The 22,116-nt window shown below is 42.8% G+C and overlaps 1 protein-coding gene across 1 annotated transcript in view; it reads right to left on the bottom strand.

Annotated features, from left to right (window-relative positions):
• Positions 1–20,310, bottom strand: part of GAP43 (growth associated protein 43) — a 58,415-nt gene extending 38,105 nt beyond the window's left edge. The window contains exon 1 of the mRNA XM_017814866.1: positions 19,985–20,310. Coding sequence (XP_017670355.1) covers positions 19,985–20,014 — 30 coding nt within the window. The 5' untranslated portion in view covers positions 20,015–20,310. The remainder of the gene's footprint in view (positions 1–19,984) is intronic.
• Positions 20,311–22,116: the final 1,806 nt, after the last annotated feature.

Below are 22,116 nucleotides of genomic sequence, written 5' to 3'. Positions count from 1 at the left end.
AGGCAAGGTGTGCAGAGCTCCTTCCACTTTTTTTTCTGATCTGCTGCAGGTGTGATACGAAAATAGAGTTTTCATCTTGAGAAGGACTTATGAGTTTCTGGAAGAGGAATCTTCTTCCCTCAGGATCCTATGCAAAGCCAGACAGAAAGTACTGGGAAGTTTGCACAGACTATCTAACACCAGAAAATGGGCAGTGTTTTCTCTTCTGTTAGTAAGAGGAATTCACATTGTGCAGCTTTGTCACACACTGAAGAAGAAATAACTGGAAATCTCCAGGGTCCTCTAAGCCCGCCCTGTACAGTGCAGCAGGGCTGCTTTTGTTCGTCTTTAACCCACACTGCAAGAGTGTTTTTTACCAGTCTTTGGACATTTCCCCCAAAGATGATTCTCTGGGTTTCTCTGGCAGTTTATTCCTTTGATAAACCAAAGAATTCCTCCTAGAGTTTTGGCCAGCCCCCTGCATCTTATCTGTGCCAAGATCAGCTTGTTTCTGCTTTCTTAGTAACACTCCTTCATATATCAATAGCTCTCACCTGTAATACCATCCTTTTTTTTTTTGTCAGATCACTCTTCCTAGTCCTCTTAAGCCCTACTCAGAGATCTTACTTTGGTTACTGAATTTACATTTGTTCTACTGAGAAATTACTAAAATGTCTCTCCAGCTTTAATGAATAATGTAATGAAACACTGTACTTACTAAAATAGTAATTAGCAATACAGCTAAAAATAAATCAATGTGTGGATCAGACTCCCAAAGGCAGTAGGAAAAGCTGCAGCCATGAAAATAGGTGGAGCTGCAAATAGCTAAGCGCTGGGGGGGGGGGGGGGGAAGAAAAGGAAAAAAAAAAGCTTAGGAAACTTATGAATGGCCAAGTGTCCTATAGATAGTTAGCAATCCACACAGATTTTTAAACACTGCCCTGAGTCTGATTGCTCCATTTCCTGCAGCCTCCCCCAAATGCTATTCAGCATATTTAGGAGTTTTCTGAGGATGTCAAGAAGTTGGAGCAGCTAGGACAGATAAGATGAAGTGGAAGAATGTCAAACACTCTCCAGAGGTTCTCCAAGAGTTTCCATTGTCCTAATGGTGAGCTTCAGGATGAAGGAAGAGGTGCCTGCTGTAAGAAGAACCAAATGCATAAGGATTTATAATGTTGACAACCATTACTATTTCTACATCTTTGGGAGAGATCTCCCTTGTGGTGCAGGAGAGAAAGCGAGAAAACAAGCAAGGGGAGACAAGACAACAGGAGTGTGCTGAACATAAGAAAGGGCACAGGGAGCACACAGGTTTATGGAGGGAAAACAATTCAGATACTACAGGAGCCAGCTAGCTTTCTTCTAGCACCACAAAAGCTATAGCACCATTTCTTGGTAAGAAGACATAATTCCTGCTTCTTCAGGAAGCCTCAGGACAAGGCTGGCTCTTGCCAGTCCAATTTATTAAGCCAGTAACATTAAAAATACTAAGTCCTTCATAAGACACATCATTGGAGTCAAGTAAATCGTAGGTTTGCCCAAACGACACAAAGATTATGGTGTGCAAAATGCCTACCTTCTGTGGCCACATTATGTAATTAATTACACTCTACTTTTCAGATGAACTGGTCCCTCAGTCATGAAAATAGACACAAATCATGCAAATTCCATCATAGTGAATGATTATCTATCTGAAATTTTCCCAGGAGCGTGATGGTTTATTTCTTTTTATTTTTTTACTAATTCTTTCTTTTGCTTCCTTCTCAGTCAGAGAGAGGAAATCATATTGTACAACTGTCACAAACTGCATGTCACAAACATTCACACACATATATATATATAAACATAGTGGAGTAAGTGAGTAATTTGCGAGAAATTCACTGCCTGAAGTGAGTTTGCATAACGAATTCACTAAACCTTACCGAAATTAAATCAGAAATGAACCCTAGATAGAGAATATTTTCAAACAGATTAAATTCAACAAGAGTCATTTTATCCCTTCCAGGAAGACTGAGTTACGAATGTACAAACACTTTCTGTACTCCCTCAAAGAGGACACTAAGGTTTTGAGATCTGCATGATCCATAGTATTATCTGGGAATACTCATGTAGAATTGCACCTATTGAGGCTTTCAGGTAACTAAAATTTTGATCCCAGTGCAAAGCAGAGAAAAAAGTTCCTACATGTATATTGCTTTGGTTGCAGAAGCAATTATTTTGAAGCCTGAAGAAAATATAACACATTCCCCCAAGATGCCTGCTTTACAGATTGTACTCTCACAGAACTTTACTATGAATTATTAACATTTTAGTGTACATTCCTATGCTTTAGCTCTAGTGGTTCTATATAAAGTTGATTGAAAGAAGAATTAAAGGGCTAGGTTTTAAGGAATGAATGGTGGGATCTTGACAAATGCCTACTTGCCTTAATCCTGCTGAAACCAGTGCGAATTAGGCACCAAGGCTCTCTGAAAATCCTGCTAGGCTGCTGCCTATATAAATCTTACTTCTTAGGACAGTTCTGTAAATTTTCTAATACCACCCTGCCACTGTTTGGAACAAGGCTCGTAAATATCTGTTGCAAGATTGCAAAGTAAAACAAAGTAGCTTACAGAAGACTTAAAGCATTAGTAGGAAATCTGGATATTTGAAGCTTAGGAAACTCAGGGGTATAAAGAGATTACACTAAAATCTTGGTCCTAGTTTTTGCAGTTGGAAGTTGGAAAGTTAAAATGCAGGAGGCAGAGACTTGGCAAAAGAGAACAGAGGATCTCAGGGTTAGGGCAGCCGACAGATGGCTGCCCTACAGCACTGCCCCACCTTTGCTGCTGAATTCCTCTGTTATTCTGCCCGTACTTTTCGTGGGTTGATTCCTAGTGACAAGTTCTGCATCTCTGAGTATCTGACTTCAGACACCTTGAGTCTGATTTGGAGCAGTGCTGAGCCCTCAGAGCTGCAGCTGACAGCAATGGGAGATGTCTTCAGATATGTGCAATTGAAAAAGAACAACAACCCACTTATAAAAGTCAGGTCCTCTGTTTCTGAAATTCAGGACTTAAAACTAGGGATCCCTGCTGACCATCTGCAAAAACAGAGTGAAAATACTCAGTTGTCTCATATGGCTGTTGCAAAGATTTACTAAGTAATATTAGGAATGTACTCAGAATCACAAGACAGCCCAAGAGAAAATTAGTATTTCTGATTCCACAGCAGAGTTTCAATACTATTAAGTAGAGTTGTGGGGTCACACGCTGACTTATTATGAGAAAACAAAATATTGAATAACTGCTCATTAAGTGAGCACTGTGTATTCTGTGACCTGAATGTGAGTAGGAATCCCTGAAAAGAAAAATAAGATGTATTACTGTTATTAGAAGTGTACTGAAATGCATTCACAGGAGGAGACAAAACTGAAGTTGCATGGGCAACTACATTCCCAATGTTGGCTAATTCTCTTTATACTTGATTTAGCATTCTTAATAACTTTCTTCTAACAGAGTTTCTCCATAGTCTTTATCACACATATATAAGCTCATGTTGCAGCTGAAGCCTAAATCTATTTTCACTCTTAGTAATGTGGGATAATTCAACTTTTACCAGATTTCACTTTCTAAAATGTAATTAACTAAATCACAGAAGCTCAAACCTCTTGGTTTCATATGCATCTTACAAAAGAAAAAAAAAGAAAAAAGAAAACAAATAAAACAACTTCCAGTGTCCAGGAGATGTCAAATCCCTACTTAGTACCTCAGGTGAGATGAGGGATTTTTCAACAAGCAACACCCAGGCAGAAAACAGCAAACCTGGGGTGCCCATCCAGTGTGGGGCTGGGTGAGACCAGGTGTCCAGCTGAGTCTCAGAGCTTGGAGGAAGCTGTTGGCCTCAGAAGCCCCTGAGAGTTTCTTCCCACATGGAGATACTGATAAAAAAGCAGTCCTAACATCAGCAGTGTGCTGGAAGCAATACAACGTATCTCCATAGCCTCAAGCTGCACCAGGGAAGGTTCAGGTTTGACATGGGGAGGAATTTCTTCACAGAAGGGGTTGTCATGCATGGGAACGGGCTATCCGGAGAGGTGGTGGAGTCACCATCCATGGAGGTGTTCAAGAAATGACTGGACATGGCACTTAGTGCTGTGGTTTAGTTGACAAGGTGGTGGTTGGTCAAAGGTTGGTCTTGATGATCTTGGTGGTCTTTTGCAATGTAAATGATTCTGTGATTCTGTGATTCCATTGTGGGAGCCATATTTCAGTCACTGAGTATCTGCCTCTGGCTTAAAAGCCCCAAGTTGGCCATCCTTGATTTAGGTGAGACAGGATTATCAGTAGAAAATGAAACTTTTTTCTTAGCAAAAAATAAATTAATAGAAAATACGTCTTATCTGGCAATTTAATGAGTGCACAACTGCTGCATCAGGGAATAGGCCCCTAAAGATTTAATTATTTAATATGTACAAAAAAGCTCCTGAACAGAGAATTACTTTGCTCAAAAGATCAGTTATACCCTTGCCTAGTTTTCAGCAACTCCATGGCTACCCAGGAACATCAGAGCTGGAATAGCAGGGGTGCTGCAGGGCAGAGGCACAGGGTGTTGATAAAAGTGGAGCAAAGTAATGGCAGAAATCCTGTTCAGCTCTTTCCTGTGCTCTGTGTAACTGAGCACTATTTCACTGCCACTGGCAGCAAACTGACCTCCTGTTTACACCAAAGTACTTGAAACTTGTGTTTTTTAAAAAGTATGTCTATCTCCAATTCCGATTAACTTCTCCAGGCATTTCTGTGCTGCTCAGTTTTTGGAAATGGATTTCCAAACAGCAGAATCGCCCTGTATGGTACTTCTCAGAGGTACTCAGCATACTCTGTTGTCTGCTGCAGAAGAGCTTAGAGGCAAGTAACCAAGAGAGAAGTTGAAAAATTACAGGTTGGGGATATCAGCACCAATCGTACCATACTGTGTGAAGCTGAGAGGCATGAATCATATGTGAAATGGAACTGAATGGATATAAGGAGACAGCTCAACAAGGAGCACATTTTCCCATCTTCAGGGATAGGTCAGAACCACAGAAGAGAAAGAAGTAAGCAAGCCCTGCCAGTGTGCCCCCTCACTGCCCTTTGCGAGATGGGAAGGCTGACCTTAGCCTGGGAAGGCCCCTTCAGTTCTGGAGTGGATGCTTACAAGTTGCAGCATTATCTGCTGTGGTCAGTGCTTCTTCTTCTTATAGGGAGAAGAAGCCAGTGAAGCCACATGATCACAGGCACTTCCAACAAAACTATCTCCTGACCTAGTCCAGTACCTTTTCTGCCTCCCTGCTCACTTCTATGCTGTGGCAGCGTATACTTCTTCTGCGGCCAAGCCAGAAGCAAGGATGGCCGCAGGGTTATGCTGAAACCCCATCTGATTTGTCAGTAGTAGGGACTATAAAACCTCCACCATCTCACAAATGCTAACACAAGACCTCCATTTCCACTGCCTCTTGGCAAACATGCATCAGGTTTGGCCCACAGAGACAACCACACATTCACTTGGCAACAAGGTCTCTTTCTTGCCTACACTGACAGCCTCTCCACTTCCATTCTTAACTGGCGGAGGGATAGTGTCCTTCCTCCACACCTGCCAACAGGACCTTCTCTTTTGGCCACCTATACCACCTCCATGATATATATCTTCGGCTCACTCTGCCTTGACTATCAATTCTTATTCAGTCCAGTCAGCCAGAGGTTTAACTCCAGAGGAGCAAGAATAAGGTCTCTTAAGCTGCCACAGAGGGCAATCTCAGCAGAAGGTCCTCAAAATAGGAGACAGAATATGCTTATGGGGCATAGGCTTCAAACCGTAACTAGTGGCTAAATTTGGTGTGTTTACAGTGTCATGATCATGCCATCCTGGCACATCTCAGGACAACAGACACAGGTGCAACTCTTCTTCCATGCTTACAGAGGGCCAGATAACTTTATTTTTTCCCCAAGACATGAATTTCTGTACTGGGATTTTTGTACTTCCATTTTAGTCTCTGCTAAGAAAAACCCTCCCTTGAGCAAGTCAGGCTGTTTTGTGCACCCTTGGGAGAGGTAAACTTCCTTCTGGAGATAATTCATGGACACATAGGCTTAAGAGGCAACATATCATTTCATCAGCAGCCAGCATATGTAGCCACAGCGGGAAAAATTCCTGATCTGTGCCGGGCCAGAAAATTGTGTCCCATCTTACACATCAGAGATCTAAGAGAAGAAATATGGATATTCGTGGCCTCCACAAAAGCAACAGCATATTCAGACTATGGAGAAACCCCAGGCAGGCTCTCATCAATAAAAGTGTATGACATTGTACCACCAAGGTTTTTGCCTCCCCTCAGGCTCCCTGTTAAGCCGGGTTTGAAGGCCCTGATCTATTTTTAAGCCCATCCTGGTGTGGAGCTTACGACCCAGACAGATCTGTTGCGAGCACAACCTCCCCACCAGAAGATCCTCCAGGGCAGCAACCAAGAATCTGAACTTCATGAGAACAGCACAAGCTCAGGATACAGCACCTGTGACATCACAGACCCACTTGCTTTCTCAAATTTCCATGTCAGCCCTTCCTTAGGAGATCCTCCCATGGAGTCCTTTAGGCAGATACAATTCCCACCCCACAGACACAAATATAAAACAACTGGCAAATAAAGGAAATAAATGCTTTCAAACTATGAAGCTTTTCAAACTATTTCTTCCAGGTAAGGAGAAGGGAGGGAAAGAAGAGAGGAACAAACTCATTCTTTTTATGTTATTTCTAGATTAATTCATGCAAGGCATATGAATACTAGTTTAAAAGCGATTGGTTTTATATAGAGAAAACAGGCAGGATGACTTCAGCAGATTATTCCACTTTCTTCTGTGTCTCACTTTCCTCACATTCAAGTGAAGTAATAACAAGAGTATTCCATGCTTGATTTGTTAAGGATTTAAGCTGACATCTTCCTACACCAGTGAAAAGTGTAGTACTAGTTTCAGTGATAACACATTTGGCCCATTTTTTCCCAATTATTTTGCAACCCATCATGCACAGGCACAAGTAAAAAGCAGAAAATGTAAAATGGAGACTATCTCTGCAACATCACTTTGACTTCCTCGAGCACATGCCTTTTAATAATCTTTGTCCTAACTTTTTTTTCTTGAAAGTCTCCCCCACTCCAGCTATTACAAAGGACAGACAGAGCTCACTGAGTGGGTAACGATTCAGTATTTTCCTGTTATCCTAATTTCAAGCATAGCAAAGAGCCTTATTTGCCACACATCCTTCAAACCCATCACTGAATGCAGAATACTGATTTCCTCATGGTCTTTTTCAGAGGTGCTATTTTGCCATAATATCTCAGTGCTTCATAAGCCTTAATGGATGTTCTTCCAGGGAGGTAGGCAGGGTTATTATCTCTATTTTACAGACACTAAAATCAGACACAAAGAGGCTAAGGTCAAATTGGCCGGAGCACCCACTAATTTTGGGTCCCTAATTTGTGATGCCTTGGGTTAGTATTTCCCCAGGTCTGTGCGTGCTGACAGCAGACCCTCACACAATACTGGCTCTGCACTTCTGCAAGTCAAACCTCAGGTGGCTCAAACTGAGAACCCAGAAAATGAGAACACACCAATTAGTGGCCACCCATGGAAAACCTCATTTATATGGCCTTTTCATATCACATAGGAACTTGTGACAAAAGGCAGGAAAAAGCCTAATTCTTCAGGGCAGTATTCAATTACCAAAATATGAGACCATTCTTCTGTTTTTGAACAGCCCCCTGACCAATTCAATATGTAACCCTGGCAGTAAATGAAAAAGGAGACCTATAGAAAACAGCTTCGTTTATGGCAAAACCTCATTCAGTCCCTAAGTATGTTCCATTCTGTGAACTGAATGAGACAGGGATCCTACTAAAAAAAAAAAAAAAAAAAAACCAAACCAAAACCCCAACAGTATTTGATCTTATAATTAAGAATCACATTTTTATGTCTATTCACGAGAGAAGAGAAATTAAAGATGGACAGGCAACCCTTTTAATTAATTCTCTCTATTCTAAGTGTTTGACTTTGAAAACTAAATGTATGCTTAACAAAGGTGTTTAATCTATTTTAAAAATGTAAACTAAAAAGGAAGGAAATAGGAAATTTCATCATTTGAAATTATAACATTCTCCTTTTTGTGTTATAAAGGCACAACTGTTGCCTACTAAATGGTTGCAAAACCCTTTGTGCTTTCAAAGCTTTATTCCTCTAATCTCAACAGATACAGACAAATAACAAATTAAAAAAACCACAGTGTCTATTTGAAGAAGACCCCTACTAAGAAAATTCTTGTCCAAACAGGAAAAAGCTCAGCAAAATCTGATGTAGTTGAAAAGACTGCCTTTGACTTCTACAGTTTATCTCATCTCCCAGAAGTTGGGTAATCCCGAATATAGGCAGGGTGTCTTGTTCCCCCTCTTGTGTTTCAAAAAGGCTTGGGAATAACCAAAGGATATCTTCCTGAGTGCTGTGTGGGCTCAGCACGTGATAATGGAAGATACCACAGATCAGCTTTAGTTCTTCTATATTCTCATGCAGCAATAACTCTTCTGTGGCATGGGCATACATCCAGTGAAGGTGAATATTATATCTCAGTATGTTTTATTCTGTATTCCCAGCAACTGCTAGGACACATCATAATGGCAGCAGAGGGGATTAAGCACTGAAGGTGACTGGTAGTAGGAGTACAGCACTCCGGTTGGGAATTTCTGAGTGACTGCCACACAAATGCTTTAAGACAATTCATGTCAGGCAAGTAGAAGAAGCCACCAACTGATAAATCCCTTGTAGTAATTCTCTCATGAAGATGATGAAAAGGGAGCCTCAGCATGGAGTTCAGCAGATGTCTGGGTTCAGAAGATGGACGTTAAAGCTAAGTCTAGGAAGAAGGTGAGATGTCTTGCAGAAACCACAGACTTAACAGGAAACATAGACTGAACTAGAAAATATAGGTAAAACTAGGCAGCTCAGTACCATAATACACCAAGTAAATGCATTTTGAACCTGCCTAAAACAAATGCTGAAGACAGACTGACATCTAAATTGTCTGGGTTTAGGCATCTTGCTCCAATTATAGGGGGCATATCTTTTAGTTTGGATTCCAAGTCCTGAATCCCTGCCCTGAAAGAGACAACTATAGTTCCTCTCTGACAACATGCAGTAGATAGGTATTTATTCAGTATCTCAGTGGACAGACTAGTTCCCCTAAATTACAGGAGATGTTGATTCAATTCTCTACTGTACCTGAAAAAATCTCAAGTCTTACCTTCCTTCTACAAAAGACTGTTTAGAGCAAGCTACTCCCATCTATTCCTGCTTAAGCTCTTAGGCTTCTTCCATGGAAGAATTAAATAAGCATGAGGCCAGAGATGGAGCACACAAAAGTAAACATTGCTTTTAGCCTATTGGTTAAGCACTCTTCTGCAAGAAGACAGGTTGGGTCCAATTACTGCTTCAGTGACTATTTGATACTGATCATATAAAATAGTGTTGAAAGAGCACAAGGGACCATTTAGTCCATCCTCTGGTCCAGAGGTGCCTCATACAGCCTTTCGGTGATTGGAGCTGCCATAGTTTTCTCAATATATTCCAGTGCATCACAGTTCTTTTGGATTCATCCTAAAGTCTAGTCTGAGTCACTCCGACATACCATTAAAGACCACTACTCCTGGTTTTATGCATCATGAAAAGCAAGAGATTATTCCTATTTTCTTGCACTCTTCAGACTAGCATCTGAACCTCTCTCAGCCTTATTCCTTTTAGGTTAAACAGTCCTAATTATTTCAGTCTTTCCTCACAAAGTGTCTTTCCCCTGACCTCAAGCAATTGTCACTACCCCAGTCTGCACACTCTCTCACTGGACCACACTTTCTCAGAGTGCAGTAAGAGACTAAGGCAGGACATTTTAGCTGAGTTTTAAATGTGCACATCAAAGCTGAAGGCTTATTAGATGTGTCTTACAGTCTGTACTCCCATTTGCACAACCTGGTAAGATGGTGTTTCCCTTCCTGGCAATAGAATGCTGTTCTAGACTACCACTGAACTTTTGGTCCTCTAGAGACCCTGTCTCCCCTCCTGAAGGACAGCCTAGTTGACTTGTGGTATCCCACAGACTGCTGGCTGCAATTTAATAATCATTCCCATGGAGAGCACTTTACATTCACTCTGATGCTGTTCAAACCAGCTCTCTGGTTTAGCAAGCTTGTCTTGAATTACAGCAATTTCCATCATCCCATACCTGGTTTATGCCATCTGCAGATTTTATAAAACACTTCCTCTAGACAGTCATCAATAATAAAATTATAATATAAAGTACAATGTATTTAATGAAAATGTGAAGCACTAACAGGCCACAGCTCAAGCTTGTGGCAACCTGCTCAATAGAGTCTTCCGTTTCGACAGGAAATCAGTGAGAATTGCTTGTTGAGTAGGATTACCTACACCAGTTCTGCATCCCTGCTGTAATGTTTTCCTTTGGAACACGTTTCTTTGCTTCATTTATGATAAAAGCCTGTGAGATAATGTCAAAATCCTTACAAATGGCAAGGTATGACAACTACTTCCTCTGTATCCACAAGGCTTGTTATAGAAGAAAGCTAAATTAGTTTGACATGATCTATTCTTGACAGATCTGTGCTGGCTTCTAATAGTCTCCTTTATTTGATTATTTCCACCATTTTTTCTCCAGGAATGAACTCAAATTGCTTATCTTCTGCTCATTTTCAGCCTTCTGACACCTCATCCAGCCCTCATGTGTCTTCAAAGCACTCAAAGCTCATGGTTCAGAGATCGCTTCCATCAGCTTTGTAAATAAGCTAGGATGATTTGAAAGAACCATCTTACATCAGTGCATCCTGACTTGTTGTGCCCTTTTCATAGATCCTGATCTTCTTCCTTTGTGGCTCCAATAACTGTTATAGCCATCAACTTGCAGCTGATCATGTTACCGGAGATATGGAAAATGGGCATAAAATGCTTTGGCTTTATTGACAATGCATGATGTTAAGCTCCGACCAAAGCTCTTCCCTTGTCTCCATGAGTATCATAAACACTAAGGTAGAGAGTCAGGATGATATTCTTTCACTCTCTTGCTCTGGCCCAATTAATATTTTATTTGTCCTTGTATTGAGCTGATTATGGTTTATAAAATTAAGGACCATCTAGGCATGCCAGTAAGCAGCCTTTTAATGTTAGGGGGCTTTACAGTTGTAAGTGTAATTATCTTAGGCCTTTAGGCACCTCCACAGTCAGAAATGAAGGAAGCTCTAAAGTCCTACAGCTTATGATGGACACCTCTAAGAAGGTAGTTCAACTCACAACAATCGCTTATTTCTCAGTTCAGAACAATGGTAAAACACTGTGATATGTTTCAGACTCCTCTTGACAGCCACACACTGATTAAAAAGTAATGAAATTCCATAAGATAAGACATTATCTTATGGCATCTCTTCCAGAATTGTGGAATCATCCCACTCAAAGGAAAAAAACAAAGTACATAAGGAAGGAAGATTTACTAAAAGTTCCTATGAGCCACTAGGGATAATTTTTCACAAATTTGTCATTTCTTTTGTGTTCTACAGCGTCTTGTACACTGGTATCCTAATGGATGGTTCTTTTTGCTGCATATCTAGTTTCACCATATAAGAGGGAGCTTCAGGTACTGTTTCATATATTAACTTTGCTAACTGTCCTCTGGAAGTTATCCAACTTCTGATGCTTCATGGAGATTTCAATCAGCTTCAGTTCTTCATGGAAGAAGAACTGAAGTTATTTTGGGGGGAGATTTTTTTCCTTAGTCCATTTGTCATTTCCTTAGGATTTAATCTCTTCTAGTTGATATTCTGACTGGAATTTAGGATACAAGGGAAAGAGCATTTGCCAGTGCCGTGCTTTAGGTGGGACTGGTTGCATCCACATCATGCTTTTGACTGCACTTTTAACAGACATCAATTTTCTGTTGCAGTTGTCAATCCTCAAAACTCTATATAGGGCTTGAAATTCTTCTATGTCTTCCACGGGAAATGCAAAGAGCAGGAAGGGTTAAAACAACTGTTTTTCATCTTTCATCAGGCAAAGTCTCCATTCTGACAGAATCATCTCAGCCTGTGCAATCCAGGTTGCTGCAAGCTGCCAGTCTTACTACTCCAACATAACAAGCTAAGAATTGACCCTTAGAAAGTGCCCCCAATTCTAAGGAACACAATGAAGTCTCCCTGCTGAGGGTAAACTTTTGGCCCAGCTTCTAAAAGCCCCTTTGCCTCAGTTCCCCATCTTTCCAGTACTGCCTCTTAGCTGCATTATGCTTCTCAGGCACATCAAGCAGGTGATGCCTTCCCTGCATTTGCTCAGCAGGTGATTTCCAGCAGTGGATTTCACTCTTATATGGAACTAAATGGCTGCAGATTTTACTATCAGCAAATCAGCAACTGTCACTTGTTTCTTTATGTCTTCCCTTCCAAACCTAGATGATTTTTTTGTTAGATTATTTATAAATCCACCACAGAATGCCTTACTCCTAAAGCTGTGGGCAAACAGAAGATGGAATGATACAAGAAGAACAATGGTCAATTCAAAATCATCATGGTTTACGTCCTGCTAGTTTCAATTTGAATTAATATAAATGACTGGCATCAGGTGCAAAAGAGCAAAGCATAGTAACATGCTGCCCAACCTACACACCCTTGAGTACTTAACATTGCAGATTTATAAGGTCATTGGATGCTATTAATAAAATAAATGGATTAGACGCCATTCAATAGTCTGATGAACTGCATGAAAATTGATAATAGTCTTAACAATTGTAAGAGTAATCGAAACAGTAAATTATTCTGGACATCACCAATTATTAGAAATCATCCCAATTCATAAAAAAACCCCCTGAAGTTCCTGAGAGCACAGCATCACTCCTAGAAAATTATGAGAAGAGTGGAATAAAAGTAGCTTCAGAGCTAGGTTTAGATGTAAACACACTCCACTGCACCCCTAAATTTTAGGGTTATTCAAACCAAGTGAGTGGTTCTTTTGGAGCTTTTTAGCTTACAAATTACCATTGCTTACAGAAAGGTTTATGCTCTAGAGAGGGTGCTTAAATATTGTGAGATGTCCCGGCTTTCTATAAATAGAGATATACTGTCATTATGGCTGGAATTAATTCAAGAAACTTCAGATGTAAGATGAGTAATGAACGGGAATGACATTTATTGGTCATAATTTAAAACAATATAAGTACATCCTTGCTTCCCTTTTGAGACATCAAAATCAACTGATCCTGGTGCGAGGAAAGCAGGTTCAGGACATCCTGTCTTGGGCCAACAAGACAACTGGAGCACAGCCTGCCACCCAACAGTGGCATTAGTAGCCAAGAGACAAGCCTGGAAGAAGTATGAACCATCAAGAAAACAGGAATAGTGATAGTAGTTTGTAGTGCATGCACTGCTCCTATTGCAGCCATACCCCTCCCCAGCAGCTGGGCAACCTTTTACCTATGCTAACAGCAAGGTGACAGGTGAAGACACACCACTTTCTATGGGTGCTCATTTGTAGCAGCTGCAGTTGCTGCCCAAGTGGAGAAGAACTGGGAAATCTGCAAAAGCAACTGGAAGCACAAAGAATGAACCCAGCTTCCATTCTGATGCCAATACCAGGAGGGATGAAGGGAATAAGACCTGGGTGGCAGTGGCTGATGCTGCCAGCAGGAGTCCCCAAGAAGCACAGTGTAATGGAGGGCTGGTACCCAGCTGGAGGAGAGCAAGAGCAGAAGGAGGATTGCATGGTCAAGGGAGCAGGGGGAAGGCAAGGAGCAGAACAGATGGGGAGAGGAGACAGAATGAATAACAGTGGAGACAGCAGGATCAGTGTAACTCCAAACATACAAATTCCTTTTGTTATATTAAAACCAAATCACTAGTTTTGTTACATTAGTCCTCCACCCCATGCACATATTGAAGGTTGGATCATTATGGTGGTGAGGGAAGAACTAGTACACTGGTGAATAGCAGGTACAGAATGAAGTTAAAGCCCTACTCTCAGGCTCTGGTCCATAGTAATAAAGCCTGGGTCTGGGAAAAAAATCAGTGGTTTGTGTTAAAGGAACTCAAGGGGCTAATAAACATCCCAGCACTGCAGGAGTGACTGAGGATGGATAAAGCAGTGATTTGCCTGTCTAAAGCACCTCTCACCTGAAGGCTTCTGAATCCTTTCTTTTTTCTCACTCACTAATTATTTAGTTTCCAAATTAAAGAAGCATCTTGCAGAGACGGCCATTACAGTCAGAGAATCTATGCTTAGATCAAGCTAGAAAGCAGGTTAATGGCACTGCTAGGAAGAGAAACCAGCTCTCCCTAAACCAATTCCTGTATACCGGCCTCTGGTGCTCGCAACCATGAAAAGCCATCGAGTTTTACACACACACTCAGCAGGCGATAGAGAGAGTCCTAAGGAAATATAAACACCTTCTCCACATGAGGCCATCAGACCTCTGAGGTTACATGTCACCTCCTAGTGTGCTCAGGAGGATCTTGGAATTATAGATTAAATGAATGTGGATGGATTCCAGACTTTGATTTTGGACTTCAGATGTTAAAGGTATTTCATCTGGATACCTGCTCTGGTACTCCCACAGCAAGATACTCTGGTATTTCTACCAACAATGTATGTGTACCTTCCACCATGCCTTTCTGGATGACCAGCCTCTTCTTGCCAGCCTGACACTCCTCTGTGTGTGGTTGTTTCCTTACAGCTGAACACTGAGACTTCAGAACTTAGATGCAGACAGGTACAGATTGCTGCCAAATCTATCCCTGAGACTTGTTCAGACTTACAGCAAACAGGGGAATCACATAGTGACTTCCAAAAGGCATCAAGACAGAGCTACCATCAAAAGATTTCTCATTCTCAGGTGTCTTTAGCCTGATACTGTCATCAGAGCTACTGTTCATTCTAAAATCCAAATAAAGCCCTCCCTGCATAGGGAGGAAGCCTAAGGCAACAAAACAGACACAAGTCATTTATGTACAGGAAGAGGGGACAACAGGAGAGTTGTGCAGAAGGAAGGATGTGCATGGACTGAGCTGTGATGCTGTGATGGGTCAGCAGTGCATGGACTGAGCAAACAGTAGCCAGTGATGCACCAACAGCTGCAGCCACGCAGAGGTATGAAGCTTTTGCTTCATTTTATCTCATCCAAAAGTAGAAGCAATCTTCAGGATGTATCTGCTGTTTTACTTGTTAATATCTTAATCCCTCAGTATATACATGCCTGCTCGGTAAAGATTAGGCAGAACCCACTTATGCCCCATGTCCTCTGCCATGGACAGCATATGGAGCAGACAAAAGCCATTATGAGGAGCACACACCTCACAGCAATGAGGCCAGGGAGCCCAAACAGGTATACACATCCTTGATTTGCATCATGCAAGACCATCAGTATGCTCTCATCTTGCCATGGGCAATGGGCCCAGTCCACCTTCCCACTAGCACAAGAAGGTCTTGCAACCTGGCAGCCGTCAGCAGTGGGGAATTCCTGCTCTCTAGGAAATGGGGAGAGGGAAATATAATGTCCATGCAGAGTGGCTACTAGATCCTGGGATGTCATCACAGAATCCATGACAGCTAGCCTGAAATAAGAGTGGACTTCAGGTGAAAATTCTTTGCACTTTCTCCTCCTAGTCAGTCAAAGCAACATGACTGTAGGAGGAATCCCTCACATCACTCATCCCCAAGTGGTGCCCACCCTCTCAGCATGGCATGGACAGCATCTGGAGCTACAGCTCATTTTCATATCCTGAGGCAGAAACAGCTTTGAGATAATCCAGACAAGCTCAGCATTGGCCCAGGAAAAGTCCTCAGACAATACTTGCCAGTTCCTTGGGCTGCATATGTGTACCCAGCCTGGCACATCCAGACAGAAGATTCAGTTCAGCCCTCTCAGAAGAGATACCTCTGCATACTAGTGGGTACTGCCTGACTGTTTTTACTGGGACTTTCTTTTGGGAGCAAGTGGTGATAGACAATTTGGATCAACAGACAGGTTTCTTTCCCACTAAGCATTACCACTGTCCCTCTCCCCCTGGAAAATCTGCCTGCAATTAGTTCCCTAGGAGAGGGCTTGCCTGTGCCATTAAGAACAGTTACATTACACTATCTAGGAGAAATCAATGTCTCTAATAGTCAGCAAAGGCAGTGGAGGAGGGCAGGGTGATGGGAGGGGTGTTTCTCTGGAGACACCCTTCTCGGTAGAAATCCCAGAGGTATTGCCCCAGGAAGAGAAATAGTAGAGACCTAGAGTAATTAAACTTCCATGCAGCAATTGTTTACTGGAAGAAGCACAGAAACCACTCAGTGTCTCTCAGAAATGCAGGGGCAGCGACTAGGCTCTCCCCAGGTGCAGATGAAGTGCCTCTGCCCTGAAATCACTGGTCTGTGGTGGTTTACACCACGCTGGCAAGTGGAGGGAGGAGGGGCATGGATGGACATCTTTCCTTTAAAATACCCCTTTCCCTCTCTCCATGTTGGTGTTTAAAGGTAAGACCACACCTTGCAACTTTTGAAGCCTCTGTATTGTGTGGCATAATTAAGTTATCCTAAATGAGACCTGAGACATTTTAACATCCTGAGGCAAGAAAGCTTAACCCTGCATGCATCTTCCTCCCTCTCTTTTTCTCCATTTCCTCTTCCTCATACACCTCTGCAGTTCCTGGAATGATAAGACACCTCATCGCCTGGCTGTAATTGCTAGAACAGTTCCCTAATGCTTTTGCCTTCTCCAATTGCATTAAACTGCATTTTTAGAGGTACAGCCCTGTTTATTCATGCTGTGTGGAAGGGGAAAGAAATGCAGACTGCCTTTTTTCCCCTCTCTCTCCTTTGATTTGATGGGTGTGGCAGGTCTAAACCTTTGCAGCCGCTGGCTCTCCAGCGCTGGGGTGAGGAGGAGAGGGACCGAATGGGAGGGAAGCCGTCGTATATGGCTGGTGATGAATGAGACTCATCTCACCCACAAGTGGGAAACCTGCTTGCGGGTTATTGTTTAATCACTCATGCAATCCAATACTGAGCACATACCCCCATAACGTCCATCTGTTCTAGTATGCAGTGCATGCAACACTTGCATTTCTAGCCACCAATCTCACTATCCAGCTCTGCACGTTACTGCCTGCATCTCTTGCTGGCAGTAAGGGTTAAGTTCAGCTTTTCAGATATTGCTCTCGGTTGTGCTACCTTTCAGCTGAATATTTTGTGGGCTCACATTCAGAGCTGCAGTCAACTGTAGGCAGAAATGACAACACCGAGCTATCTACATCTCTCATGGGTGGGCACAGTCAGTCAGATACTTCGCTCTTCACACTGGCATCGCACCCACAAGAAAGAATATCTGCAAGGTATGAGTGTGTGAACATATTTGTCTCTGAGGGGTGGGAGGATAGACACACACAGGCACACCTAGACACAAATGTGAAGAGATTTCTTCCACGCCCAAGCCTGTAATTTCAACATTTTGCTCTTTAGCTGCCAGAAAGGCGGGACAGCAGGGGCTTCCCCTGGAAAATAATTTGAGGAGAGCTGTCTTTATTTTGGGAAGGAAACTCCTGCCTCTGCTGAAGAACCCATTCCATATCTTTCTCTCTGTGAAAGGTCTGGGTGGGGACAGAGGAAGAGCATAAGCTGAAAACCGAGGTCTTTTTCTTCTCCAAATTAAAGCTTCCTCTGGTGTATCATCAGCTTTCCTGGGCGAACTGCTATATTGCCAGTTTGGCAATTGTGGTGTGTATTCAGGTACAGGAGCAGCAACTGGGCTCTGAGCCCAGGAATATCCACTGAATATGCACAGGCGGGCACATTCAGGTTGTATGGCTGCATAAGGATCCAGAAAGCATGTGCGAGTGCACGGTGTGCCTGTGAGTGTGTGTGTAGTACAGATGCAGGCGGTCGGAGAGTGGAGACTGCTGCACATGCACGCGCAGAGGGGTGTGTACCATGCGGTGGATTAATGTACGGAGTGGGAAGAGAGGACTGTGTGTGATCAAGATACCTGCATGCCATGCATTTCTAAATGTGACTGAATACAAAACGACAGGGGCAAACCCACACAGATATAAAGAACAGACACATTGGAACATAATTCAGGAGCTTTAATGCCCAACCCATGATGGTACGGGCAAAATTATCCCTCTCCCCCAATAGCTCTTTTCTGACTCCAAAGAATCCCAGAGCTACCGACTTTATTTCAAAATTTGCTGTGCACCTCTGCCCACTGCTCTGTCACTTTGCCTCCCTGTCTGCCTTCCTTCTCCTCCTCTGCTCTTTTCATCCCATATTTGCCAGCAGAACGTGCTCTGCTGGCTGGCTGCAACGTGTTCCCCCTCAAGCCTTCACTACCTCCCTCCAGATTTTAGTGAGCATATCATTAATTGCAAAGCATTTGAAAAACCTGCATGAGGAAAAATACAGGGTGACGCAGGGTCTCTTTCTATCCCAACCACTTGCCCCTCCCCATTATTTTACAAATTTTCTCCTTCTCCATCTCCATTCAGAAATATACTTCAACCTGAATTTTCTTTCAACACTGCTCTGTTCCACAGTAACTGTAGTTACTCACACCAGCATATTAGGTTATTGCTCCAGAATACTGCAGTGCTACATTGTAAAACACATAGAAATGTATGCATATTTAAGGAAAGTAACCAGTAGGGTGCTGTGCCTAAGACTGAGTTTTATCCTCAGAACAAGGACCAAAGCTCCTTGTCACTATCTACAAATCTGTAATGTGTGGAAGTTTCAAAAACACCTTACAAAGATATCTAGGGCCAGTTCCTGACTCAAAGTTCCAACTGCATAAATCCAGCATCCTCCCAAGAAAGTCCAAGAGGTTCAACTAAAGTAGGCTCTCTTAATCAGGAGCAGGTTTTGGCTTTCACACAAAATAAAAAAGGGAAAGGACGAGGGGAAAATTATCTAAGTAGCTTTTTTTTTTTTTAATTTCATTATCATTTTGCACATAAATATGTTGACACTGAAAACTAGCCACCACCCAAACCTTCTCATCATCCCAATTCCTTTATAGCAAAAGCCAGGCGGTACCGGTAAAGAAAAGGAACTGGTTTCCAACAGGTTCACACTGCAAGCTTCTCTTATCCCACCCGAGTTCGGAGCTAACAGAGGCGTGGTCCTCTGTCTCTTTACCAGCTGGTGCACAGTTGTCTAACTGGTTGTACTATGAAGGGTATTGCAAAGAGGGTGAGTCTCCCACTCCTCAGGCTAATGCTTTTGTTATTAATTAATTGGATTTTTCACTATAGCATAGGCTTAAAAAAACCCCAAACAAACCCAAAAAAGCCACCACAAACTCCTTCAGGTTAATTCTTGCTCAGATTGTTTTAACAAAAAAAAATTAATACACCTGTCCTCTGAGCCACCTCATGACACAAGCACATAAAGCATCTCCCATTCATCAGAGCCAGGAGCAATAGAGAGCATTCTGACCAGGGATCAAGGCTCGCTGGGCATCCGTTCTTTTTTGGCATAAGATGAAGAATTGCTTCCTTTATCTCCAAGGTAGAGCCAGATCTCATCACGTTTCCTGCCAGCCGCACCCCCACCCCCCAATCCACACCCTCAGAACCACAGACAGAAAATCCTAGGCAATATAACTGCCCCCTATTAAAAAATAATAAGAAGAATTGAGGGGAGATTCTGGTAGCTCCCCAAATGTGGATGTAGGCCACCCCCCTTCCCCACATCACCAGCCCCGGAAAGGCAAAACAGTCACGTTGCAGGGTGTGAAAAGAACCTTCAGTCGCAAGATGCTAAAGAATTGCAAAAGAGACGTCTGCTGAAAGCAGCTGAAATTTCCTCCCCCCTTCCCCAGCCGCTACCCCAGCCCCTCACACACTCAGGCAGACACGCACCCCACGGACACCCAACAGCCTGGGAGATTTCTTCACAGAAGGAAATATAAAAATCTTCAGCTCTACCTGTTTTGTTCTTCTCATACAGCACAGCATGATCGTATTGTCCCCTTCCTTCCTTCTTCTTCCTTCCTTCTCCTCTCTCCTTTTCCTCTTCTCTCTCTTATCTCTCCCCCCCACCCTCTCCGCTCCCTCCCTCCCTCCCTCCCTCTCTCTCTCTCCCTCTCTCTCTCGCTCACACACACATACACGCACACGAGCACACGCGCACACACACACACCAGGGCAGTTAGCAGCAACTGTAAGGTCCACAGCTATTGCTCATCACACATGCACACGCTGCCTCTCCCTGCCTCCCTCCCTACCCTTCCCAGAATTGTTCACCAGCTCTCCCTGACTCGTCACCTCCCCCCCCCCCCCCCCCAGTCCCTTGCCAGCCTCATGAATAATTAAAATCTTCAATCTGGACCCAATTACCCAACGACTTTCCCACTGTACAGAGGCGACAGGGGAGAGGGGACACTGCGGGCTGCGGGAGGGCTGGGGTGTGTCTGGAAGGCACCGGGTGAGGAGGGGGACCGGGCGGGTGGGGAGCCCCCAACCCTACTCCCACCGGAGCAGCCAAAGCCCCCAGCCACGGCCAGGAGTGGGATTTATGCGTGAAGAAAGCGTGGGGTGGGGTGGGGTGGGCACAGAAGGGAGAATAGGGAAGGGGGGTATTGCCATGGCAGGCGGTATATGCCATGCACAGGTGACATACCGTAGGTGGGAGCTGCGAGCTAAATGGGAATTGGAAAATATGTTAAAATGGCTGTTAAAAATCCCTCTCCCCAGCACACTGGAAAATATATATGCACGTGCTGCCTTCTTCCTATACACAGGCATAAACCCTGTGTGGGGATGTCCTGCAGCACCGAACAGGACAACTTTCCCCCTTGTTCCTTCAGTCCATCCCACTGATGTTCCACAGGCACAGAAAAATGATACTCCCGCAATACTTTTTTTTTTTTTTTTTTTTTTTTACAGAATAGCTTCCAAACGTCCCTTCCCCTTCTGTGTAGATCTCAGTTAATTTCAGTGTGGAAGTAATTTCTACGTCTATTGATCTCTGACTGCAAATTGCTGTAAACTATTCCGAGGAAGATGTGCGCGTTCACACACACAGCCACCCCCCCTGCACGTGTGGGAAGAGAAGTGTATGGGTTTGCATGCATAGAAGATCATGGCGATGCATGAGCCTGAGCGAACATTAATGCGCACATGCACTCCCAGGCACACGTCCTGAAAGTTATAACACTGTGTTTTCTCGGAATACGCATGAGCTGGACAGATATATCTGTCACTGTGAAAAAATATCCCAGACAACAGTTAAACCAAAGTATAACAACGCTGAGCATGTTAAAAATATAAAAAGACTGATGGATTTTTAGGATTTCATGTATCAAAATTCAAATTTAGCTTATTTCATTTACTGAGTCTGGGAGGCACAGTCAGATGTTCTCTTTTTTAGCACTAATGTCACTACATCAACTTCTCTGCCACACCATGGAGTTACTTCTAATTTATTTTATTGTAAAACTGCCTGTAAAAGAAAGAAAAAAAATTGTCTTAGGTTATTTTTAAGGTCTTTGCTCTTTAATTGCATCTAAATACATTATTAACACAAATATTCATGCACATGTACACTTTTATACAAATAAACACATACGTATATAGATATACTTTCTGGAATACCCCTCAGTACAGACTCCCACATAATCATATTCAGTTGCTATGATATCATTGCAGTTCCCAGCACACCATTTATTTTAAGAAAAGCAAACAGCATTTCAAAGAAAATCTGGCTAGCTACCTTCATCTGTATGTAGTTTAAGGGAAGTGCCTTTTGGGGTCAAGAAGGTATTAGTGTTAGACCTGGTTTTACAGGTTAGGAAAGGAAAATAATTATATGGTAATGACATTCAGAGAAGATACATAACTGGGAAGAGTTGCAAGCACCAGCTGACACAGAAGTAGACCAAAGGATTAAGTAACAAAAATCAGATTCAGTTTCAGAAAACGCATGCAGAGAAAAAGAAGGCAAAATATAAAATCATAAAAGAAGTTAGGTAAGAAGTGGAGCAGTAGAAAGCAGTGGACATCAAATTTGAGGAAGGGATCTCTGTAACATACATCACTGCTGGCAACACCATGCCAAG

The sequence above is a fragment of the Lepidothrix coronata genome, unplaced genomic scaffold, assembly GCF_001604755.1.
Source record: "Lepidothrix coronata isolate B3197 unplaced genomic scaffold, Lepidothrix_coronata-1.0 Scaffold46, whole genome shotgun sequence".
NCBI classification, from domain to species: Eukaryota; Metazoa; Chordata; class Aves; order Passeriformes; family Pipridae; genus Lepidothrix; species Lepidothrix coronata.
Note: the sequence above shows the minus strand (reverse complement) of the source record. Positions and strands in the feature narration are given on the sequence as shown.